The 27,217-nt window shown below is 37.0% G+C and overlaps 1 protein-coding gene across 3 annotated transcripts in view; it reads right to left on the bottom strand.

Moving 5' to 3' along the window:
* Nucleotides 1-27,217, bottom strand: part of AFG2A (AAA ATPase AFG2A) — a 339,272-nt gene that overhangs the window by 251,606 nt on the left and 60,449 nt on the right. For all 3 annotated transcript variants that reach the window (XM_027103655.1, XM_027103656.1, XM_027103657.1), the window contains exon 11: nucleotides 6,795-7,004. In XM_027103655.1, coding sequence (XP_026959456.1) covers nucleotides 6,795-7,004 — 210 coding nt within the window. The remainder of the gene's footprint in view (nucleotides 1-6,794; nucleotides 7,005-27,217) is intronic.

The raw sequence follows: 27,217 nt of genomic DNA, 5'->3' as shown, positions 1-27,217 counted from the left end.
GCACTGTGCACACCCCCCCAGAAAAATCCCTTATATTAGTGACCACTCTCATGACTACTGTGCACAATCTTAAACATGAGGTCTCAACTTCCATGTTTTAATCTCTAGAAATAACCTTTCTCTTGAGCTACAAACTCGTATTCAACACCCTTTTGGACATTTCTGCCATATTGCTCTAAAGGCATTTCAAACTCCACGTATCTAAATCCCAATCTGGTACCTGCTCTCCCACCTCCAACCTACTTTTCCTCCTCACATGCTAACTCTTCCTAGAGTTGGGGTATTTCCATCTGCCAGTCATTAAAAGTAAAAATTTTAATCACCTTTGCCTTCTTTCTCATTTCTCACATACAATTAATCATCAAGATTCTAAATGCTATCCATTTCATTATAACACTTGCTTAGTCAAATGTCTTTCTTACTGAATCATGAGTTGGTAGATACCAAGGAGACCATCTAATGCACTTTGTTTACCATGTACAGTGCCAGACATACAGAAGGTGCTTAATATATATTTGAGTTATTGTTGCAATACTAAAACATTTACAAATATTTTTAGTGTTATAGACATGAAACTGTAATATTTATTTCAACCCCAATTAAATTTCATTCAAAAGAGATTTAAAAGAAGGAAAAAATAACTAATCTCTCTCAGCTGAAATCCACAAAGAAAAATCGAACTGACACAACAACAAAATGCTCTATTATTAAGTAAACTTCTTGGAAGTGTAAAAGCATTCTTTTCCTTCTAAATTTCTCTAGGTCTTCTTAGATTCCAAATACTAAAGGTTTTGTTATTATTTGTTATATATATTGTCATTTTTTACTTTTAGCCACGTGTTATAGAATACTTTCATGTCAAGACATTAATCTGATACAAGCCCAACTCAAAAAACAATCTATTAACATATACAGTTTTAATATATGATGTCTCAAATTTAACATGTCAGCTTATATGGTGCACAAAATTTAAGTAAATTAAATCTAACTTCTACATAACTTTGTGATACTGACCACGGCACAGTAACTATTCTATTTGTCCTAAGAAAAATACATAATTATTAGTTATTCCCTAATAGCCATTCAAACATTGATAAAACTAACTATATGTCTTTATTTAACATGGATGCTAATAACTGTCAACTTAAGAGTATGGGGCACATCAGACAACACTATTTGGAGACATCAAGATTTTTTTAAGTTGGGAAAAAAAAAAAAAAACCCTAATGGAAATTAAACAGAAACTCAAAAGGTTTCAGACTCCAGATGAGCCCAAATAGCAATAAACTTGTGGAAGGAGAATAAAGAGTTAGGGTCCACAAAAGGCATGAAACTGGACATAGTTCCTAGTGGGACTCTAAATTAGAAGCTGTACCCAGGTGAAAGAAAAAATAACTAAAACTCTAAAAGAAAGTATTCTTTATAATGTTGGGGCCTGGGGCCAGAACCAACACACCTTTATAGGCTTCAACTGAGAACTGCAGTAAAACAAGCAAGCTCAGGGAAGCCTCAAACCCACTTTCTCTAGCCAACTTCCTCTCAGGGCTCTTCTCAGTCACTTTCCACTATCTTGTGGAACATGAACAGAGGGATGATGAATAGGAAAGGTCTCCTCCAAAGCCCTCACCCAAGGAATCGACAATCTCCCTGTGATTCTGCTCCTTCCCTGCATTCCACTCATCATGTACAGCGCAGTACAGAACACTTGAGCTGGCCTTTTTTTTTTGGCCACACTGCGTGGCATGCAGAACTTCCCCAACCAGGGATGAACCTATGCCCCCTGCAGTGGAAGATGGAGTCTTAACTACTGGACTGCCAGGGACGTCCTGAGCTGGCCTTTTCAACTTCAGTTACATTCACTGAATCCAGACATAATATGTATGCCCTGATACTGACCTTAGAACTCTTATTTAATTAACAGACTTTTTTGTTTTGGTAAAGTTTAAGGTTTACAGAAGAACTGAGCATACAGTACCAAGAGTTCCCATATACTCATCCCTACCCCAACACACGCTCAGTTTCCCCTATTCTTACCATATATTAATATAGTGTGATACATTTGTCACAATGAACCAATATTGATACATTATTATTAACTGAAGTCCACAGTTTATTCAGGTCTTCTTAGTTTCTACCTAATGTCCTTTTAGGATCTCATCCAGGAAACCACAACAGTATATTTAGCTGTCCTCTCCTTGGGCTCCTCTTGGCTGTGACAGTTTCTGAGACTTTCCTTATTTTTGATGACCTTGACAGTTTCAGGAGTACTGGTTAGGTACTTTACAGAACGTCCTTCAATTTGGGTTTGCCTGATGTTTTTCTCACAGGTAGACATGGATTATGAGTGTTTGGGAGGAAGACCTTGGGAAGAAAGGACCATTCTCATCGCATCATGCACGGGTACATACTAACAACATGACCAATTGGTGTTAACCATGATAACCTGGCTGAGGTAGGTTTCTCCACTACCAAGTAACTCTGCCCCTCCCTCCTTTCCATAAGGAACCCTCTTGTAAGGAAGTCATAACTATATGCAGCCCACACTTAAGAGTTAAGTAGTTATGCCCTCTAAAACTTCTTCACTTACGTTTTTAAATATAATCCTCTCAAAAGGCCTATAGAGATGAAAAAACTAAGTCTTAGAGAACGCATTTAAGGTTACAGAGCTAAAAAGTGCTAGTGTTAGAAATCAAACCAAAGCTATCTGAATCCTAGCTTAATGCTCTTTTCAATGTAATACACTCAATCTCAAGGGCACAAATTATATACTAATAGGTAAATTTCAAGCTTCACATTATTCAACCACTAGTCTTTTTCCCTACACTTCCATTTAGTTCATCAGGTTTGTTTCTTTGGCAGAGTTTACCCTTTCTATTAACTCAATCAACTTCCACTCCAAAGCCATGCTATTTCCCTCAGTTTTCTTTGTCTGAGAGAAACAAAATTATTTTTTAAACTAGGTCCCAGAAACATCTTTCCACATCTCTGAACCTGCCCCATAGAAACTGCCTGAACTACCTTCTCAAGTAATTTGGTGTAATTAATGAAAAAAAGCACTGGGCACTAGTTTTATTTAAAAAAAAAAAAAAAAGGAAAATGGAAGGCTGTATAATACAGTGGGGTTTAGTGCTTAGACTCTGGAGTCAGAAAGTCCTGAGATCAAATTTCAGTTCCATTACCACCACTTTGACTTGGAAAAGTCACTTCACCTTCTTAAAACATCACTAGCCTTATTTGTAATCCTAGAAACTAATCTTAAAGCATTCAGTATGTAAAAGAGGTATCTATGCAGTTTTCCATGCAATATCTGCAAAATGAAAGCTCTATGATTTATAGATTAGCCTAATTTTTTTTTTAAAGTTTAAAGATGAACTTGGAACCTACAAAGTTCAAATTATCTTGTACTTTTGGTAACAGAATAGTAGGGAATCTAGTTAAACGAACAATAGTAATTACTTTGAATTGTGCACTGCTTTCAGTAAAATACAGGTTTTTCCTGAAAATGGGATGTATTTTGCACAATTCCTCTCTGGGACAAGTGTCAGAAAAAGTTTCCCCCAAAAGTTAAGGATATACTAAGTTTATTACATTCTTGTACTCACCAATACAGCTAATAAAGGACTTGCTGAAAATCCCTGTTAGAGGCCTAATCACTCTTCTTCCAGAATCAGTAACAGTTCTTCATAAAGTAAAGCAGCCCAGCCATTCAAGGGTAATTAATCTATTGTAGCACTCCAGACAAAAAGCAAGCGAGAAGCAGAGAGGAAATTTCAACTGGAAAATATTTTGACGTAATTGACCCAGATGACAAACTAAACTTAAGCGTATGTCAAGTGTTACAGTCTGCACAAAAACACACACAGATGCCAAAGGCTATTAAGAGCCCACACAAGCCAAGGTGAAGTCTTAACTCTGAGTAAAATATAAATCTTGTAATCACTGTTTAGAAAAGATGCCCAGGGGAAGATAAAGGGTTCTTTCATAAACTCAGAGAAAGAAATGTTTAAACTTTTAAAATTCTTTATCTTTGGAATTAAAGGTAATCACCATTGCAAAAAGTGTTAGGGAGTTTATTCTTTCAATACATGCAGAACACTTGTGTTTCTCAAAACCAGAGTCTACCTATTTTTTTCTGATCACTTTCAAAATGTGTGAGATTTGTTATTTCAAAAAGTTCAAATTTAATTATAACACTTAAATCCCACAGAAAACAATTATCTATGTTGGAAACAAAAGATAACTTTTTCTTTGTAGGAAAATAAAACTTGAAAGAATACAATATGAATTCCTAACTTCTTTGACTTGATATCCTCATACATATATGGTATGATATAGCTATTTTAACTCTTCTCATAAGCATTAATCAGACCAAGATGAAAGGACCAATGGAAATGCATAAAAAAGCAAATATTTTTTGTGTTCCCAACTTTTTCTTTTGTAATTTATAAACACATAGGAAAAGTTGAAAGAATAGTAAATGAACACCCATTGTTCACTTAATATATCCTCCATCCAGATTCAAAAATTGAATAATACTGTCAAAGTACACTAAATTGTATAATGAATAAAAGTCCACATTAAATAAAAATTAGTAGTAAGTAGGATATGTAATAATCCCTAAGCAAGTACAAACTCAATTTATTAAGAAAATTTCTTAATATCATTTATCTTTTGTGTGTGACATAAAAGAATTAAATAGTTAATGAAAGGTGCATATAAATTAACACATAGCTGATTATTTTACATGAAAAAAGAGTCTTCCTCATTTTCTCATCATGAAAAAAGACAAAAGTGAAACTGTAAAGTTATGAAAGGTTTCATATGCAAAAGCAGTTATAAATATATTTCTAAGTAATCCTAGGATAGGCCAGAAAGCAGTCCTGGTAAGCACCTGGAACTGTTATCTTGGATCACAAAGGAGTGAGATACTAATTTGTAAGGAAATATATGTGCTCTTTCTTCCTTGACATTCAAGTGTAAATAACTGTGAGCTAAATGCTCATTAAATAAGTTTTAGATTTCCAGTAGACAGGAAAAATTCAATTATGAATATACACACTGTGGAAGGCAGGCACAGAAAAATGGAGATGACAGAAAAAAAAGAGTAGGAAATGCCAGTAAAATGACCATTTCCACTACCACAAGACAAGAGGACAAGGACCAAAGAGAAATCAAGATGTCTCTGGAAATTTCAAAATCACTCATTACTCCAACATTTAAAACTGCAACCTTTAAAACTATGGTAATGATTCAGCGTAACTAATCATAGTGACAATGGTCCCCTCCCCAAATCCCTATCCAACGTCTTCTACAAGATAATAAAAAACAGGCAAACACTAGTGATTGTGAAGATACTGATTCTTAAAAAGCAAATAGCCTAAATACATCTAAATATCATTCCACAAAAAATTTAAGTATAGCTAATCCTTGAAAAATGCGGGGGTGAGGAGCTCTGACCCTCCATGCAGTCAAAGATCTAAGTATAACTTAGTGTAACTTATAGTCGGCCCTCCATTTACACAGTTTCCCCATATCCGCGGATTCAACCCACCTCGGATAATGTAATACTATAGTTTTACTATAGAAAAAAAATCCATGTATAAGTGGAACCACACAGTTCAAACCCACGTTGTTCAAGGGTCAACAGTAAAGTAAAAGACTGACACTCTGAAATAGGTTTTATACATTCAACCTGCCAATGATTTCAATGTTTTAAGATTAAAAAAACATACTTTATTACAAAAAAAATTCCCTGACAACATCAAAATAAATTATCATGTACCTTTTCTGAAATGACTTTGATAGTTAACATATTTAAATATGTATTTTTGCGATAAAGTCTACAGAAATGGATTTAAGGTTTTATATATACATATACATATATACTAAAATATATATATATATTTAGTAAATGGATATATTATCATGTTACACAGAAGTTAATAACAAAATTAATATCTAGTCCTATAGTAAATGCAAAACTACATATCAGGTAAGATAATCTATCCCAAGTAATAGGGCAGGGCAGTAAACAAATAAAATATGCATGTGTGTGTTTCAGAATATAAATAATGTATATATATCTTCTGACTGGGAAAGTGTTTTTAAAAAATTTATTTTCGGGGACTTCCCAGGTGGTCCAGTGGTTAAGAATCCGCCTTCCAATGCAGGGGACACAGGTTTGATCCCTAGTTGGGAAACTAAGATCCCACATGCCGCAGGGCTACTAAGCCCGTGCTCTCTACAGCCCATGTGCCGCAACTAGAGAGCCCGCATGCCACAACTACTGAGCCCATGCGCTCTGGAGCCCGTGTGCCACAACTAGAGAAGTCCACGTACTGCAACAAAGAGCCCGTGTGCTGCAACTGAGACCCGACGCAGCCAAATAAATAATGAATATTAAAAATAAAATGATTTGTACCATATAAGGTATTTGATTTCTTTTAAAATATTATGTTTGTAAATATTAAATTTATTAAATTCAATCAAATTTATAATGAAGTCTTGGTTAAACAAAAGTGATTAGTACAATTTAAAAGTGTAGAAACTAAAGAAAACTGGTTTCTATTACACATGTGTGTAAGAAATATTGAGAATCAAGAAACTAAACCATGATTTGCTGATTATAGGCACTAATTTATCTCCCATCTCCCTATATTATATTGCCATCAATCTCAAATAAAAATCAACTACTCCTTAAGATGGCCTTTTATGCTCTCCTAAGGGTACGAATCAGAGGATTGGATGGGGGTGCCTAGAAGACAGAGTAGCAGTTAAAAAATTTAACACCCTACCTTTACAGCTAGGAAATTCAGCCCACTCTCATTGGCCAAAGCCTTTGCAATCATTGTTTTAGAGCATCCAGGAGGCCCATACAAAAGAACTCCTTTAGGTGGCTGAATACCCATTTGGGTGAAAGACTCTGGATGTTTCAAGGGCCATTCCACAGCCTGTTTCAGCTTCAGTTTGATATTTCCCAGTCCTCCTATATCTGACCAGGATACCTGCAAAACAAACAAACAAATAATAAAAATTTAAAAAAATATATATGCAAGAAGGAAAACAGAACTATTTAAGAATCAATAATTTCCTAAAAATAATTTCAACAGCATCAAGAAGTAAATTAGGAGTTTATAAAATGTGAGCTGTGTATTATAGAAATACTAAAGAAAAACAAAATGTTTCTGTTTGCCAAGACTTGTATAAGTAACTGCTTCAACGATTGAACATTCTGATAAGTCTATATTCTATTCTATGTGGCTGTAAAAACTAACTTTCATCTGTTTGAAAATGGTTTGAATCAGTGATCCAAGGTCTCATCTATATATCTAAGTTCATGTATTTCTTTTTTAGCAAAATTACTTTTAAATATCTTCTGTAGGTCCTTATGGAACATGTAATCTTTTCTGCCTTTGGTATATTAATAAAGAATCCTCAAAATTTTGTTCCCCCCAAAAGGCCCCCCAAACAAGATAGCTCTTTAGATATTTACTTAATAAATATTCATTGAGAACTACGTACCATATAGTGTACACAGGAAATAGATAAGACATAAATCCAGACTTTAAAGAACTTAACAACTACCAGTAACATGCACATAAATAACTATAGTACAATGGAAAGCATACTAACCACAATAACAAAGAAACAGAAAAAGACTTTGGGACTTCCCAGGAAGAAAAGATTATTCCCAGCTGGAAGGCAAATCTGAAAGCCAACTCTTGAAGCATGGATGAGATCCAGAAATGTGAAAATAGGGACAATGTCAGATAGAGGCCAGTGAGAGGCCCAAAAAAAGGGGGTTCCCTTTTCTCCACACCCTCTCCAGCATTTTTTTTTTCTTTTGCAGTACGCAGGCCTCTCACTGTTGTGGCCTCTCCCGTTGCAGAGCACAGGCTCCGGATGCGCAGGCTCAGCGGCCATAGCTCACGGGTCCAGCCGCTACGCGGCATGTGGGATCTTCCAGGACCAGGGGTGAACCTGTGTCCCCTGCATCGGCAGGCGGACTCTCAACCACTGCGCCACCAGGGAAGCCCTGTTTGTAGATTTTTTGATGATGGCCATTCTGACTGGTGTGAGGTGATATCTCATTGTAGTTTTGATTTGCATTTCTCTAATGATTAGTGATGTTGAGCATCCTTTCATGTGTTTGTTGGCAACCTGTATATCTTCTTTGGAAAAATGTCTATTTAGGTCTTCTGCCCATTTTTGGATACCTAGGAATAAACCTACCTAAGGAGACAAAAGACCTGTATGCAGAAAACTATAAGACACTGATGAAAGAAATTAAAGATAATACAAACAGATGGAGAGATATATCAAGTTCTTGTATTGGAAGAATCAACATTGTGAAAATGACTCTACTACCCAAAGCAATCTACAGATTGAATGCAATCCCTATCAAACTACCAATGGCATTTTTCACAGAACTAGAACAAAAAATTTCACAATTTGTATGGAAACACAAAAGACCCCGAATAGCCAAAGCAATCTTGAGAAAGAAAAACAGAGCTGGAAGAATCAGGCACCCAGACTTGAGACTATACTACAAAGCTACAGTAATCAAGATAGTATGGTACTGGCACAAATACAGAAATATAGATCAATAGAACAGGACAGAAAGCCCAGAGATAAACCCATGCACATATGGTCACCTTATTTTTGATAAAGGAGGCAAGAATATACAATGGAGAAAAGACAGCCTCTTCAATAAGTGGTGCTGGGAAAACTGGACAGCTACATGTAAAAGAATGAAATTAGAACACTCCCTAACACCATACACAAAAATAAAATCAAAATGGATTAAAGACCTAAATGTAAGGCCAGACACTATCAATTTTTAAATTTTCTGTTGAACCTTTAAAGTAGGCTGCAGGTATGACACTTCTAAATACTTTAGCATATCTCTCATGAAAATAAACATTCTGGGAAGAAATTTTTAAGGAAGGTAGTCAACAACTATTAAAAATTAATAGATCAGAAAGTAGAAAGAATTAAAAAGAAATGGTCAGTAGATCTGGCAATGAGGTTACTGGATAGTGGTTTAATTCAATCAGTAGAGTTTATTTTTATGCCTTTTAAGAGTGGCATATATACATACACACAATACACACATACATGCATACACATACATACAGGCATACGCATGCATACATACATACATAGAGGGACAGTGTGTGTGTGTATATATATATATATATATATAAAATGGATAAAAGCTGTATTTATAACTACCATAGATACACAAGTCAGGGAAGCAACTTATAAGAACTAAAATTACACTATGTTATTGTTATGATGCTGCATGATACCCATTCAGTTGTTACTATGCAACTATTATACAATGAGAACAGCATGCTCTGTTGGAGAACATGCTCCATGAGAAACAGCTATTCCATACCTTGGAGCATATTTGAGTTATACCTTGAGTACTATAGCAGAATATTTAGTTAAGCTAATTTAATAAGCACACATATAGATAAAATTTTCAAGATTAGTACAGAACTATATCCTTCCTAATTAATAGCATTTAAAACAAAATACAATGATATGCCTATAAATGGCTAGGAGGATGTTTTCCTCAGATATATATAAAACTAAATAAACCTGGCAATATGATAAAATTTGGTATTTAATACATTTGAGTGTGTTTGGTTTTTAATCAGTCTTTTAAAAAATCTTTAAAAAGAGTCATTTAAAAGAACCTAATATAAGATATTAAACTCACATGGAACACACATGGAAATCACCAAAATAAAAGGAAGTCCATATCATAAAAAATGATCTCTTTAGTTAGGGATCAGGGAATAGTAGCAAACAGTGTCAGCTGGACCAGGAGCTGAAGAAGGTGTGTTCCTCAAGAGAAATTAAGATGCTCTTACCAGAAAACTGAATGTTCACTGGACATGGAACAGGCCAAAACACCAATGCCACTGCATGGACTAGTAGTCTATACTGAGGAGTTGGTCCATTGCCCTGAAGGCTGTAAGAACCAGCAGAAAAGTGAAACAATCCTATCCCCTTCCTATCTCCTGACCTTCGGGGCTCTTGCTTCACCAACTGTCTCTCTCTATTCCTGCTTTAATTATATTCTTCACTATATTTTTTCCTCAGCCTACAAATATTTCCTTTTTCTCCCCATCCTTCAAAACAACCTTACTTTGATATTATTTCTACCTAATATTATACCTCCTCCTTTCTCATCATTAAACTTTTTGAAAGATAGTTAGTACCCCTCTACTTCTATTGCACTTATATTTTCCACTTTATATTTCAGTTAAGTATTTATCCCCCCAAGCAGTGATAGGAAAGGAGAGTAAAAGATAAAGATAAAAAGTTTAAGACTGGCAGGAAAGCAGGGAGCTAAGGGCATTATGTCAGAACATCTCTAGACTCTCAGGAAAATTTGAGGCAAAGTCATCTGCAGAAACATCAATCAATCTATTAAATACTGACTAAATGCCTATTTCATACTATGCTGGTTCCTGGGAACAAAATAGTTCTTGTCCATACTGAGTTTTTGACCTGATGGAATATTTCCTTAAAAAGGCATACTTTCATAATTATGCAATTACTATAAAGCCTGGTATATGCTAAAAGGGTAGTCACAGAGTTTAAATGGACGGTCTGGAAAAGCTTTTCAGAAGTGACATATGAGGTGGCATCTAATAAACACAGAAATTAGTCAGCTGAAAGTAACAGCAAATGCCGTGGAAAAGACAAAGGTAAAAAAAAAAGCATTATACATTAGGAGAACTAAATAAAAGTAATTAAGGAACAGGGGTGCGGAGGGCAAAGCGGAGAGATTCCCGCATAGAGGATCGGTGCCGACCAGCACTCACCAGCCCGAGAGGCTTGTCTGCTCACCCACCGGGGCGGGTGGGGCTGGGAGCTGAGGCTCGGGCTTCGGTGGGAGCGCAGGGAGAGGACTGGGATTGGCGGCTCAAACACAGCCTGAAGGGGTTAGTGCACCACGGCTAGCCGGGAGGGAGTCCGGGGAAAAGTCTGGACCTGAGGAAGAGGCAAGAGACTTTTTCTTCCCTCTTTGTTTCCTGGTGCGCGAGGAGAGGGGTTTAAGAGCGCTGCTTAAAGGAGCTCCAGAGACGGGCGCGAGCCGCGGCTAAAAGCGCGGACCCCAGAGACGGGCGGGAGACGCTAAGGCTGCTGCTGCCGCCACCAAGGGGCCGTGTGCGAGCACAGGTCACTATCCACACCCCTCTTCCGCGGAGCCTGTGCAGCCCGCCACTGCCAGGTTCCCGGGATCCAGGGACAACTTCCCACTGAGAACACACGGCACGCCTCAGGCTGGTGCAACGTCACGCTAGCCTCTGCCGCCGCAGGCCCGCCCCGCAGGCAGTGCCCCTCCCTCCCCCCCCAACCCCCCGCCCCCGGCCTGAGTGAGCCAGAGACCCCCGAATCAGCGGCTCCTTTAACCCCGTCCTGTCTGAGCAAAAACAGACGCCCTCCAGCGACCTACACGCAGAAGCAGGGCCAAATCCAAAGCTGAGCCCCTGTGAGCCGTGAGAACAAAGAAGAGAAAGGGAAATGTCTCCCAGCAGCCTCAGAAGCAGTGGATTAAAGCTCCGAAATCAACTTGATGTACCCTGCATCTGTGGAATACATGAATAGACAACGAATCATCCCAAATTGAAGAGGTGGACTTTCAGAGCAAGATCTATGATTTTTTCCCCTTTTCTTCTTTTTGTGAATGTGTATGTGTAGGCTTCTGTGTGAGATCTTGTCTGTATAGCTTTGCTTCCACCATTTATCCTAGGGTTCTATCCGTCCTTTTTTTTTTTTTAATTTTTTTCCTAATAATTAATTTTAATAACTCTATCATACATTACTTTCTTTCTTTCTTTCCTTCCTTCCTTCCCTCCTTTAGACAAGGAATCATCCCAAATTGAGGAGGTGGACTTTGAGAGCAAGATTTATGACTTTTTCCCCTTTACCTCTTTTTGTGAGGGTGTATGTGTATGCTTCTGTGTACGATTTTGTCTGTATAGCCTTGCTTCCACCATTTGTCCTAAGGCTCTATCTGTCCCTTTTTTTTTCCTAAATAATTATTTTTAATTCAATAACTTTATTATACTTTATTTTATTTTACTGTATCTTCTTTCCTTTTCTTTTCCTTCCTTCCCTCCTTCCTTCTTTCCTCCCTCCCTCCTTTCTTTCCTTCTTGCCTTCTATCCTTTTCTTCTTCCTTCCTTTCTTCCTTCCTTCCCTCCTTTCTTTCTTTCTTTCTTTCTTTCTTCCTACTTCTACTAATTCTCTCTACTTTCTCTCCCTTTTATTCTGAGCCGTGTGGATGAAAGGCTCTTGCTGCTCCAGCCAGGCATCAGGGCTCTGCCTCTGAAATGGTAGATCCAACTTCAGGACACTGGTCAACAAGAGACCTCCCAGCTCCATATAATATCAAACGGCGAAAATCTCCCAGAGACCTCCATCTTCACACCAGCACCCAGCTTCACTCAACGACCAGCAAGCTACAGTGCTGGACAACCTATGCCAAACAGCTAGCAAAACAGGAACACAACCCCACCCATTAGGAGAGAGACTGCCTAAAATCATAATAAGTCCACAGACACCCCAAAACACACCACCAGACGTGGACCTGCCCACTAGAGAGACAAGATCTAGCCTCATCCACCACAACACAGGCACTAGCCCCCTCCACCAGGAAGCCTACACAACCCACTGAACCAACTTTAGCCACTGGGGACAGACACCAAAAACAACGGGAACTACGAACCTGCAGCCTGTAAAAAGGAGACCCCAAACACAGTAAGATAAGCAAAATGAGAAGACAGAAAAACACACAGCAGATGAAGGAGCAAGATAAAAATGCACCAGACCTAACAAATGAAGAGGTAATAGGCAGTCTACCTGAAAAAGAATTCAGAATAATGATAGTAAAGATGATCCAAAATCTTGGAAAGAGAATGGACAAAATGCAAGAAACAGTTAACAAGAACCTAGAAGAAATAAAGATAAAACAAGCAATGACGAACAACACAATAAATGAAATTAAAAGTACTCTAGATGGGATCAATAGCAGAAAAACTGAGGCAGAAGAACGGATAAGTGACCTGGAAGATACAATAGTGGAAATAACTACTGCAGAGCAGAATAAAGAAAAAAGAATGAAAAGAACTGAAGACAGTCTCAGAGACCTTTGGGACAACATTAAACGCACCAACATTCGAATTATAGGGGTTCCAGAAGAAGGAGAGAAAAAGAAAGGGACTGAGAAAATATTTGAAGAGATTATAGTTGAAAACTTCCCTAATATGGGAAAGGAAATAGTTAATCAAGTCCAGGAAGCACAGAGAGTCCTATACAGGATAAATCCAAGGAGAAATACGCCAAGACACATATTAATCAAACTGTCAAAAATTAAATACAAAGAAGACATATTAAAAGCAGCAAGGGAAAAACAACAAATAACACACAAGGGAATCCCCATAAGGTTAATGGCTGATCTCTCAGCAGAAACTCTGCAAGCCAGAAGGGACTGGCAGGACATACTGAAAGTGATGAAGGAGAAAAACCTGCAACCAAGATTACTCTACCCAGCAAGGGTCTCATTCAGATTTGATGGAGAAATTAAAACCTTTACAGACAAGCAAAAGCTGAGAGAGTTCAGCACCACCAAACAGGCTTTACAACAAATGCTAAAGGAACTTCTCTAGACAAGAAACACAACAGAAGGAAAAGACCTATAATAACGAACCCAAAACAATTTAGAAAATGGGAACAGGAACATACATATCGATAATTACCTTAAATGTAAATGGACTAAATGCTCCCACCAAAAGACACAGATTGGCTGAATGGATACAAAAACAAGACCCATATATATGCTGTCTATAAGAGACCCACTTCAGACCTAGAGACACATACAGACTGAAAGTAAGGGGATGGAAAAAGATATTCCATGCAAATGGAAACCAAAAGAAAGCTGGAGTAGCAATTCTCATATCACACAAAATAGACTTTAAAATAAAGACTATTAGAAGAGACAAAGAAGGACACTACATAATGATCAAGGGATCGATCCAAGAAGAAGATATAACAATTGTAAATATTTATGCACCCAACATAGGAGCACCTCAATACATAAGGCAAAAACTAACAGCCATACAAGGGGAAATCGACGGTAACACATTCATAGTAGGGGACTTCAACACCCCACTTTCACCAATGGACAGATCATCCAAAATGAAAATAAATAAGGAAACACAAGCTTTAAATGATACATTAAACAAGATGGACTTAATTGATATTTATAGGACACTCCATCCAAAAACAACAGAATACACATTTTTCTCAAGTGCTCATGGAACATTCTCCAGGATAGATCATATCTTGGGTCACAAATCAAGCCTTGGCAAATTTAAGAAAATTGAAATTGTATCAAGTATCTTTTCTGACCACAACACCATGAGACTAGATATCAATTACAGGAAAAGATCTGTAAAAAATACAAAACATGGAGGCTAAACAATACACTACTTAATAAAGAAGTGATCACTGAAGAAATCAAAGAGGAAACAAAAAACTACCTAGAAACAAATGACAATGGAGACACAACGACCCAAAACCTATGGGACGTAGCAAAAGCAGTTCTAAGAGGGAAGTTTATACCAATACAAGCCCACCTTAAGAAGCAGGAAACATCTCGAATAAACAACCTAACCTTGCAACTCAAGCAATTACAGAAAGAAGAACAAAAAAACCCCAAAGTTAGCAGAAGGAAAGAAATCATAAAAATCAGATCAGAAATAAATGAAAAAGAAATGAAGGAAACAATAGCAAAGATCAATAAAACTAAAACATGGTTCTTTAAGAAGACAAACAAAATTGATAAACCATTAGCCAGACTCATCAAGAAAAAAAGGGAGAAGACTCAAATCAATAGAATTAGAAATGAAAAACTAGAAGTAATAACTGACACTGCAGAAATACAAAAGATCATGAGAGATTACTACAAGCAACTCTATGCCAATAAAATGGACAATCTGGAAGAAATGGACAAATTCTTAGACATGCATAAACTGCCAAGACTGAATCAGGAAGAAATAGAAAATATGAACAGACCACTCACAAACATTGAAATTGAAACTGTGATTAAAAATCTTCTAACAAACAAAAGCCCAGGACCAGATGGCTTCACAGGCGAATTCTATCAAACATTTAGAGAAGAGCTAACAGCTATCCTTCTCAAACTCTTCCAAAATATAGCAGAGGGAGGAACACTCCCAAATTCCTTCTACGAGGCCACCATCACCTTGATACCAACACCAGACAAGGATGTCACAAAGAAAGAAAACTACAGGCCAATATCACTGATGAACATAGATGCAAAAATCCTCAACAAAATACTAGCAAACAGAATCCAACAGCACATTAAAAGGATCATACACCATAATCAAGTGGGGTTTATTCCAGGAATGCAAGGATTCTTCAATATACGCAAATCTATCAATGTGATACACCATATTAACAAATTGAAGGAGAAAAACCATATGATCATCTCAATAGATGCAGAGAAAGCTTTTGACAAAATTCAACACCTATTCATGATAAAAACCCTGCAGAAAGTAGACACAGAGGGAACTTTCCTCAACATAATAAAGGCCATATATGACAAGCCCACAGCCAACATCATCCTCAATGGTGAAAAACAGAAAGCATTTCCACTAAGATCAGGAACAAGACAAGGTTGCCCACTCTCACCACTATTATTCAACATAGTTTTGGAAGTTTTAGCCACAGCAATCAGAGAAGAAAAGGAAATAAAAGGAATCCAAATCGGAAAAGAAGTAAAGCTGTCACTGTTTGCAGATGACATGATACTATACATAGAGAATCCTAAAGATGCTACCAGAAAACTACTAGAGCTAATCAATGAATTTGGTAAAGTAGCAGGATACAAAATTAATGCACAGAAATCTCTGGCATTCCTATATACTAGTGATGAAAAATCTGAAAGTGAAATCAAGAAAACACTCCCATTTACCATTGCAACAAAAAGAATAAAATACCTAGGAATAAACCTACCTAAGGAGACAAAAGACCTGTATGCAGAAAATTATAAGACACTGATGAAAGAAATTAAAGATGATACAAATAGATGGAGAGATATACCATGTTCTTGGATTAGAAGAATCAACATTGTGAAAATGACTCTACTACCTAAAGCAATCTATAGATTCAACGCAATCCCTATCAAACTACCACTGGCATTTTTCACAGAACTAGAACAAAAAATTTCACAATTTGTATGGAAACACAAAAGACCCCGAATAGCCAAAGCAATCTTGAGAAAGAAAAACGGAGCTGGAGGAATCAGGTTCCCTGACTTCAGACTATACTACAAAGCTACAGTAATCAAGACAGTATGGTACTGGCACAAAATCAGAAAGATAGATCAATGGAACAGGACAGAAAGCCTAGAGATAAACCCATGCACATATGGACACCTTATCTGTGATAAAGGTGGCAGGAATGTACAGTGGAGAAATGACAACCTCTTCAATAAGTGGTGCTGGGAAAACTGGACAGGTACATGTAAAAGTATGAGATTAGATCACTCCCTAACACCATAAACAAAAATGAGCTCAAAAGGGATTAAAGACCTAAATGTAAGGCCAGAAACTATCAAACTCTTAGAGGAAAACATAGGCAGAACACTCTATGACATAAATTACAGCAAGATCCTTTCTGACCCACCTCCTAGAGTAATGGAAATAAAAACAAAAAAAAAACAAATGGGACCTAATGAAACTTCAAAGCTTTTGCACAGCAACGGAAACCATAAACAAGACCAAAAGACAACCCTCAGAATGGGAGAAAATATTTGCAAATGAAGAAACTGACAAAGGATTAATTTCCAAAATTTACAAGCAGCTCATGCAGCTCAATAACAAAAAAACAAACAACCCAATCCAAAAATGGGCAGAAGACCTAAATAGACATTTCTCCAAAGAAGATATACAGACTGCCAACAAACACACATGAAAGAATGCTCAACATCATTAATCATTACAGAAATGCAAATCAAAACTACAATGAGATATCATCTCACACCAGTCAGAATGGCCATCATCAAAAAATCTAGAAACAATAAATGCTGGAGAGGGTGTGGAGAAAAGGGAACACTCTTGCACTGCTGGTGGGAATGTGAATTGGTTCAGCCACTATGGAGAACAGTATGGAGGTTCCTTAGAAAACTAAAAATAGAACTACCATATGACCCAGCAATCCCACTACTGGGCATATACCCTGAGAAAACCATAATTCAAAAAGAGTCATATACCAAAATGTTCATTGCAGCTCTATTTACAATAGCCCGGAGATGGAAACAACCTAAGTGCCCATCGTCGGATGAATGGATAAAGAAGATGTGGCACATATATACAATGGAATATTACTCAGCCATAAAAAGAAACGAAATTGAGCTATTTGTAATGAGGTGGATAGACCTAGAGTCTGTCATACAGAGTGAAGTAAGTCAGAAAGAGAAAGACAAATACCGTATGCTAACACATATATATGGAATTTAAGAAAAAAAATGTCATGAAGAACCTAGGGGTAAGACAGGAATAAAGACACAGACCTACTGGAGAATGGACTTGAGGATATGGGGAGGGGGAAGGGAGAGCTGTGACAGGGCGAGAGGGAGGCATGGACATATATACACTAACAAACGTAAGGTAGATAGCTAGTGGGAAGCAGCCGCATGGCACAGGGATATCGGCTCGGTGCTTTGTGACCGCCTAGAGGGGTGGGAGGGAGGGAGACGCAAGAGGGAAGAGATGTGGGAACGTGTGTATAGGTATAACTGATTCACTTTGTTATAAAGCAGAAACTAACACACCATTGTAAAGCAATTATACCCCAATAAAGATGTTAAAAAAAAAAAGTAATTCAGTATGGCTAGAATTTAGAGAGCCGGAAGAGGAGTAGAAACAAAAGAGGTTAGCCAGCATATGGAGCTATCAGACCTTGAAGACTCATAAAACATCAAGAAAGTTAGACTTTATCCTGAGAGCAATGGAGAGCAATTTAATTAGGGAAATGACAGGATCAGACTGCTGGAAGACCACTGTGGTTATAAAGTAGAGTGGGGATTAGAATTGGGAGGGTGAGGAGGAGAGGCTTCTACAGTCATTCCTATAAGAGACTGTGGTTATCTGCACTACTGTAGTAGCAGTAGAGCTATGGAGTAAACAAAAAAGGATAAAAACTATATTAAACAAGGCTAATCAATGAGTCTTGATAATTAATGAGATTTGGAGAGGAGACGGTAAAAAAAGAAAATGAAATCAAGGGTTAACAGTCAGGACTCAGACTTGGGCAATTGTGTAAATGAAAGTTACATTAAAAGAGAAAAAAAACATATTTGAAAATTAAGGAATTAGTTTCCAATTACTGTACCGTGGTTGGAATTTACAAGGGAAAGAAATTCAATAAACTTTGGGAAATGTGTTCTATGTGCTCAACTTGTCTTAGAGACTGTAAGCGCACAAAGGTAAGTGAAATAATATCTCCAAATATTTTTAATCTAGAAAGAGGAATAAGAAAAGTATTTTTAGAAACACAGTCTTTGTCTAAAGACATAAAATATCTGTCTTCACACAAATTAATACAGAAACTACTGAAAAAAATATAAAATAGGTTAAGATGTTCTTAAATATGTGAGATAGTGAGGACAGAGATTTGGAAAATGTTGCATACATGAAAGACTTACGTCAAGCTGTTAGAATATGAAAGTAATAATAGCAATTCCCACCTCATATGTCTATGAGGATAGCCATTATATAAGTACAGCCTATAAGAAATAACAAAGGACAATATAAGAATTACCTATTTCCCCAACACCTAAAAGTAACGATTTTTAGTATTTTGGTGTAGTACCTTCTAGTCTTTCAAATGCCTGTGCATGAGTTTTCATTGAGATCATAATATATACACAATTCTATATTCTGCGTTTTAAAAACTTCATACATTTTTTTTGTATGAAATTACTAGTTACTGTATCACTTTGGGCAATTTGCTTCATCTCTCTAAACTTCTTTCTCATCTGTAATAGGGGACAATAAAACCTAAGCTCTTAGGATTATTGTGAGAATCAAACAGTACAGTAAATATTCCATTAACTGCACTTTGCCTGGCACATGTTAACTAATAAATACTAGGTAGGTATTATTATTATTATTTTATTTAAATGTCTGAAAGATGATTACAATGAATAGTCATATTTTAAAGGACTAGTGACAAAAGATAAAGGACAATCAAGCCATTACATTTGTAGTTTCATGAACAATATTTAATTACCATAACTTTTCTATTCTTTTTCTTTTTGTCTGATTCCTACATTTCTTAAAATAAGGGCAAACAAGTTTTGCATTTTAATTTAGCACCTGAATGCCAAATAAGTGATGGGTCTTTGTATAGCTAAGATACCTAATAAAAATAAATATAAATTGGCTTTAAAATAGTATTGCATAGGAGAGTCTTAAAGCACAGAAAGTCATGGGAAAATTAGTCAGTAAGAGAATAAGCGCCAGCATGAAATCATAAAATCCTAGAAGTAGAACAGGAATTCACAAACTAGCTGGTTCACTATCCTACCTTCAGTCAGTATTTCATCTTTCAAGTCCTCTCATCTTTCAACAAATACTATTTTATGCTCTTTAAAATTATTTTTAATTCTATAACTCTCTTAAATAAGTTCCACTATATTGTAACTGCCAGAAAATTATTCCTACAATCTAACCTAAATCACTGCTGATAATATTATACTTGGGTCCTTGCCTTCTTATTTTGTCCTGATGAAAACAGTGAACAGCTGCTCACATATGGCTTTATAACTTTTTGAATTAATAATGAAGTTAGAAGTGACAGAACAGCTGTCAAACAAGCACAGACAGCGCAGTGATATAAATTTCCCAAGGGAAATGTCCCCCACAAATATCCCACAGTACTTTCTGAGCAAGCATCCAACCATACATAAATCAAAAAAAAAAAAAAAAAACCCAAAAAACAAAAACTCAATTCAACCTGCACACCCACAGAAGTAAGAGACCTGATGATTAGGTTAAAACAAAACAGAAAAACTTCTATGGAAAAATTCCAAGAGGACAAAATAAAAATGAATGAACTAGGAGAATTACTATGACAGAGGAATTCAGTAGCTCCAGAGGGACTCACAGTGTCCTTATACATCTATGAGTCAAGATCCTCTTATTTTCTAGGTGCCAAGTTTTACACTGCCAGGCACAAAAATTCTTTTGTTTTTGTTTTTTTTTGCGGTACGCGGGCCTCTCACTGTTGTGGCCTCTCCCGTTGCGGCGGAGCACAGGCTCCAGATGCGCAGGCTCAGCAGCCATGGCTCACGGGCCCAGCTGCTCCGCGGCATGCGGGATCCTCCCGGACCAGGGCACGAACCCGCGTCCCCTGCATCGGCAGGCGGACTCTCAACCACTGCGCCACCAGAGAAGCCCCAAACATTCTTTTGAAAGTGTTATTTTTATAGAAAACATGGCAACAAAGAGTGCCTTTCACTTTGTTCTTTCACACTAACAAGTCCCAACATAAGGATAAGAAGCCAGGCACTAGCACGTGGGTTGGCAGTTCTCTGCTGGGCCATACACCAGCTTCTTAACAATTCAAATATTTAAAGTAGATTTATTTTGATAAGAAATCATAAGGATACCAAATTACTAGGGATACTACATAATGCAGAAAGAAATAAGTTGAGAAAACCCACTTCTAAGATCCAAAAGAAAAAAACACATTTCCAGATGCTTCTTTAATGGAGACAAAGCAAAATTAGGATGCAGTTAAGTGTTCAAAATATGTTCTGAGATCTAAGTAAAAATATGTGAAAGCCATTAGCTTTATAAGGTGAAAGACAAAATATTTTTCCCCATGCTTAAAAAAAACATTCTATCGAGGTTTCTTAAAAAAACAAGTCAGAATTCCAGTTCCACTATGGTACCATAAACCATCTACAGCCTCTACCCCCCCAAACCCCCAAATTCATTAAAAATACAAACTTCACACAAAATACAAAACCCACTACAGGAAGACTCTGAAAAGTAGGAGCATGAGGCAGGTAATACGGAGAAGGGCCCTGCACAGTGTGGTGGAAGGGGCTGAGCAAGTAGTGTTTTTTCCTTCTCTTTTCTTTCTTGACTCAGCTTTTCCCCTCCTGTTTCACTTCCATTTTGCATAAGATTGCTAGGTTGAAATATCTAATATTTTCACAGGAAAGAGCACAGAATGCTTAAAAAAAAAGTAGATGAGAAAGAATATAAGAAACTACAACAAAACTTTGTCACTAATTGCAAACTGCCACTAATCCGAGTGATTTTGCTCTTCTTTAGTAAATCACATTTCAGAATCTCACTGAAACATATTATAAAGGCTATGGGAGCCAGATGCTCCTATAATTCCTAATTAATAAAGGGAAACATTAAGGTGAAGAAGAAAGGAACTATTCAAGTAAAAACAAAATAGATATTCCAAAAAACATGGAAATAATGATCAACTTAAAGGCAAATATTTTAACCAAATTTCAAACTATAGATTTCATAATCAGTTTAGTGCTTATATTAAAACCTGAGTTCAATTTCAAAAAATAGCATTTACATTACAATCCCACTTTAATAGGTTTACTATGAGCTGTGCTCAGAGAGCAGGCTATATATGAAGTCAAATCTTATAAATAAAATAGTAATTATCTAAATAAGCCCCCCTTAGATCAAAAACCTTCCTGCCTTAATTCAACTTAATAATGGTTAATCATTTCCAAAATGAGTTTTTAAAAAAACTACTTACTTTTGTTTAATAAACAGGGAAAAGTCTCACAAAAAATGGAAACTTTAAACAAGGAAAAAAAAAAAATAGCAGCAATAATATTAAAAAACTAAAACACCATGAAAATGACATAAAGTCTTACCTAGAAAATTCTTCATATCTCATTAAAATATTTTATATTTTCCTAATTTACCAAATTCCTTGAATAATTTAACTGCATTCAGCAAAAAATGCTTTGAATATTTAAGGAAAGTTAGTAACATCTGCCATTCTTATTTGGCATAGCAGAACTAGGAAAAGATAAAGGAGTATGGATAAAAGAAGTGAAAAATACAGGAACAGAAGAAAGAGATCAGGGCTTCTACTGATTGGGCCCCAAGCCCAGGAACTAAAGAAGCACATGGTCACAAGTTTCTCAAGCGAATTTTAAATCAACCACATGTAAATAATGTATGACCAAATGCCCCCAAATTAAAAGAAATCATATAAAAGGCCCAGAAAAAAATGTTTCAAATAGTAAAAGTTTTTAAATGAGTTTTGTTCGGATTATTTGTCTTTGGGAATTTGTGATATAAGTGAATAATAATCAAACAGAAAAGCTCTTTTGCTATATATGTAGGTATCACCAGGACCTTCCTAACACAGTGCCTGTATATTACAGATGCTCAATGTTTGTTTGGTATAGGAATAAATTAATGGGCAGATGCACATTTCTCTTGGGTTATCTTAAAAAAAAAGTAGCAGAAGGGGTAGAAATGGCAGGGAGACAGGCTGTAGGAGGTGAGATGGGGAAAACAGGAGAGATTTAGGGAGTTAGGAATAAACCAACATGTGTGGTCAGAACTAGTAAAAAATGTTGCCAACATGTAATAGTGTACAAGGGCTATACATATGCTTTGCAAGACATTTTCTAGCCCAGATCTGTCCAAATAGTTGGGTCATAAATTCAAACCATTTCCCCTGAATCTCCTTTGATGGCTGGTTGACAATAAAAATGTTTGCATATATATAGAGAAAAATCTTCTGCTGACAAGACTGGCTAAAGGGATGCTCCAAGTTTTTGTTAAATAGAAGGCAAAGAGAAGAGGCCCTTCTTTGTCAGAAAGCTGAGCAAACTCATGTAAGCAAACTTCCTAAGCAGTCCCGACTACGTCCTGAGATACAGACCAGAAAGGAAGCTCCTACATGGGGGAGAATAACCAATGCTGCCGGCCAGAGAGCATCGGTTATTCTCTATGTTGTTTTGGTTTGAGGTCTACAGATATAAGGAGAAAGCCCTGAAAAAGGATTAAAGAGATACTAGGAAACAATCCTTACAGCACAGTCTTAATGGGCAATATTTAGAAAAAGAATAAAACATTTTACCTTCATACTCAAAGCTGGTCCCTGGCTGCTAAATGTGCTGCACGTAATAGGGGGATGAACGTTAGTGGGACAGGATCACCTTGAGAATCAGGCCAAAAGATGCCGCAAGAAAATCCTAGAGAAATTAGACTGCCTAGAGAAATTATATGCCTAAGACAAATTTCTCTGCCTAGAAATTTATCCTAGAAATTATGCCTAGAAATTTATTCTAGGCATATACTAAGTTCACTGAGACAGGTCAGGCAAGTCTCAGAGAACTGACCAAGCCTAAGTGGTAGATTGCTGAGAAAAAATTAACTGTCCTATGGTAAATGTTGTCTAACTGTGCCATCTTTTATAAGTTCTGACAAGTATGGGTCTCCTCTGCTGCAGGTATCAACAAGAAAGTCAGAACTTATAGGTATACTAACAGAGGTTTTAATAGCAAATATCCATTTATTTACTCACTTATTTATTCACTCATTCACTCAAATATATTCATCTTAGTGCAAAAGGCTGTTCGGTTTTGAGTGCTTAGCCAGGCTCTAGGAATACAGGTAGCATATACAGAGTGAGATAACAAAAAATGAACAAGACTGACATGGTCTCTACATCATGGAGCTGATAGACTGAAAGGAGAGGCAGACATTAAACAAATACATTAATAAGTATTTAATTTAAAGACTAGACAAAAAATTGTACGGGGTGCTACAAATAGTACATAATAGGCCTGGAGGGTCCTAGAGTGTTAAATACAGCTTTCTAGAAGATCTGATATTTAAACAGGCATGAAAGATAAGTAGCAGTTAGGCAACTAAAGAGACTGAATGACACTGAACCATTTGTAGCCCCTAATACTGGCTTCTAGTTCATCCTGGGGAAGGAAGAGATGCATGAGAATAACGGCAGAGTCATACTGAGGGACCTGACTCGTTATCATTCCAGATTCAATCTGGTAAAACAGACCCATTTTAGCTTCCCTCATCTATGACTTGATCAGTTACTGTCATACTAACTGTTCTTTTCCCTGCTGTCTCTAGAAAAATCTGAAGTTAGGCACATTAGAGATCTTGACACTACTGAAAAGAGAACAGTTCTAAGAGCCATTGAGTATAAATTCTGTATGTAAGCAGCACATCAGCTTAAATTCTGGTTAAGTACTTCTGAGGGGCTGGAGGAGTTTTACCTTAGATAATTAATTTTATAGTTTTGTTAAGCTATGATGAGTATGACATTTCATTTCAGTGGTCTTCCTCCCAAAACCCCATAATCCCAGCCTAACCGTAATGAAAACAACAGCCAAACTCAAATTGAGGGTCATTCTATAAAAAAGACCTAAGCAGTATACCTCAAAACTGTTAAGAACAGAAACACTGTCATAGCCCAGAGAAGCCAAAGACATGACAACTGAATGTAACGTGATAGCTTAGATGGGATCCTGAAATAGACAAAGGACATTAGGAAGAACTAACGAAATCCAACTAAAGTATGGAGTTTAGTAAATAGTGTTCAAGACAGGTTTAATCAGAAAACCTGTGTTATTCAAACCCCGCCCATTTCAAAGAAAGGCCAGTCTTTAGGACTGGCCCTTAGCAGTCTTCTGGGAGATATTCTTTGGGCCTTTTAAATACTGTGCCTCTAAGAGTGTTTTTGTTTGCCTGAGGCCCTGGGCTATGCTATACCTGTTTGACCAGATAAGTTGACCCTGACAAGGTGATTTATGGACATTTGTTTTTGCTCTGGGAAGAGCTAGAATCTAAGAAGCTGAAGTCAGACATTCCGGTGCTGTATACCTACACTGACTGACCTGCAATGAAACCCTGGAAACCAAGGTTCAGGTCAGCCTCCCTGGTCAATAACAGTTCACACATATTGTCACACACTGTTTAGGGGAGAATTAAGTGTGCTCCCAAGTGACTCCATTGGGAGAGTACACCTAGAAGCTTGTTCCTGTTTTCTCCTGGACTTCACCTCACGTGACTTTTCACTTTTGAGTATTTTGATCTGTATCCTTTCACAGTAATAAATCATAACCATTGAGTATAACACCTTCTGAGTGCAGTGAGCCCTTCCAGTGAATCATCAAGCCTGAGGGTGATCCTGAGGTCCCCCAACAAAGACAGAGAGACAGATGATAAAATTACAAACAACTTAGAATTCCCTAAAACTCACATTCCCACCTACTCCCCCACTACCCATCTATAGGCCTGAACATTAGGCAAACTTTATCTCAGGCTATTAAACTCATGTTTTAATTTATCTTAGGTTTATAGTGGAGTTCTCAGACATCTGCTAATTTTCAGATTACATTTTCTCAATCTATCCCATCTTTCCCACTTTTGCATCATATACCATTCCACCTTGGAGCTTTGGTCTTTCTATTGGGTCAATACCAGGAGAAAGTTCACTCGTATAACACTTAAAAAAAAAAAAAAAAAAAGCCCCCAAAACTCCCATTTACCATTGCAACAAAAAGAATAAAATACCTAGGAATAAACCTACCTAAGGAGACAAAAGACCTGTATGCAGAAAACTATAAGACACTGATGAAAGAAATTAAAGATGATACAAATAGATGGAGAGATATACCATGTTCTTGGATTGGAGGAATCAACATTGTGAAAATGACTCTACTACCCAAAGCAATCTATAGATTCAATGCAATCCCTATCAAACTACCACTGGCATTTTTCACAGAACTAGAACAAAAAATTTCACAATTTGTATGGAAACACAAAAGACCCCGAATAGCCAAAGCAATCTTGAGAAAGAAAAACGGAGCTGGAGGAATCAGGCTCCCGGACTTCAGACTATACTACAAAGCTACAGGAATCAAGACAGTATGGTACTGGCACAAAAACAGAAAGATAGATCAATGGAACAAGATAGAAAGCCCAGAGATAAACCCATACACATATGATCACCTTATCTTTGACAAAGGAGGCAAGAATATACGACGGAGAAAAGATAATCTCTTCAATAAGTGGTGCTAGGAAAACTGGTCAGCTACATATAAAAGAATGAAATTAGAACACTCCCTAACACCATACACAAAAATAAACTCAAAATGGATTAAAGATCTAAATGTAAGGCCAGACACCATCAAACTCTTAGAGGAAAACATAGGCAGAACACTCTATGACATAAATCACAGCAAGATCCTTTTTGACCCACCTCCTAGAGTAATGGAAATAAAAATAAACAAATGGGACCTAATGAAACTTAAAAGCTTTTGCACAGCAACAGAAACCATAAACAAGATGAAAAGACAACCCTCAGAATGGAAGAAAATATTTGCAAACGGAGCAACTGACAAAGGATTAATCTCCAAAATATACAAGCAGCTCGTGCAACTCCATATCAAAAAAACCAAACAACCCAATCCAAAAATGGCCGGACACCTAAACAGATATTTCTCCAAAGAAGACATACGGATTGCCAACAAACACATGAAAAGATGCTAACCATCACTAATCATTAGAGAAATGCAAATCAAAACCACAATGAGGTAACACCTCACACCAGTCAGAATAGTCATCATCAAAAAATCTAGAAACAATAAATGCTGGAGAGGGTGTGGAGAAAAGAGAACCCTCCTGCACTGTTGGTGGGAATGTAAATTGATACAGCCACTGTGGAGAACAGTATGGAGGTTCCTTAAAAAACCAAAAATAGAACTACCATATGACCCAGTAATCCCACTACTGGGCATATACCCTGAGAAAACCATAATTCAAAAAGAGTCATATACCACAATGTTCACTGAAGCACTATTTACAATAGCCAGGACAGGACATGGAAGAATCCTGAATGTCCATTGACAGATAAATGGATAAAGAAGATGTGGCACATTTATACAATGGAATATCACTCAGCCATAAAAAGGAACGAAACTGAGTTATTTGTAATGAGGTGGATGGACCTAGAGTCTGTCATACAGAGCAAAGTAAGTCAGAAAGAGGAAAACAAATACCATATGCTAACACATATATATGGAATCTAAAAAAATGGTACTGATGAACCTAGTGGCAGGGCAGGAATAAAG

This window comes from Aethalodelphis obliquidens, unplaced genomic scaffold (genome assembly GCF_003676395.1).
Source record: "Aethalodelphis obliquidens isolate GAN/ISIS:26980383/991018 unplaced genomic scaffold, ASM367639v1 scaffold6, whole genome shotgun sequence".
Lineage (NCBI taxonomy): Eukaryota > Metazoa > Chordata > Mammalia > Artiodactyla > Delphinidae > Aethalodelphis > Aethalodelphis obliquidens.
This window is presented reverse-complemented; position numbering and strand designations above follow the sequence as displayed.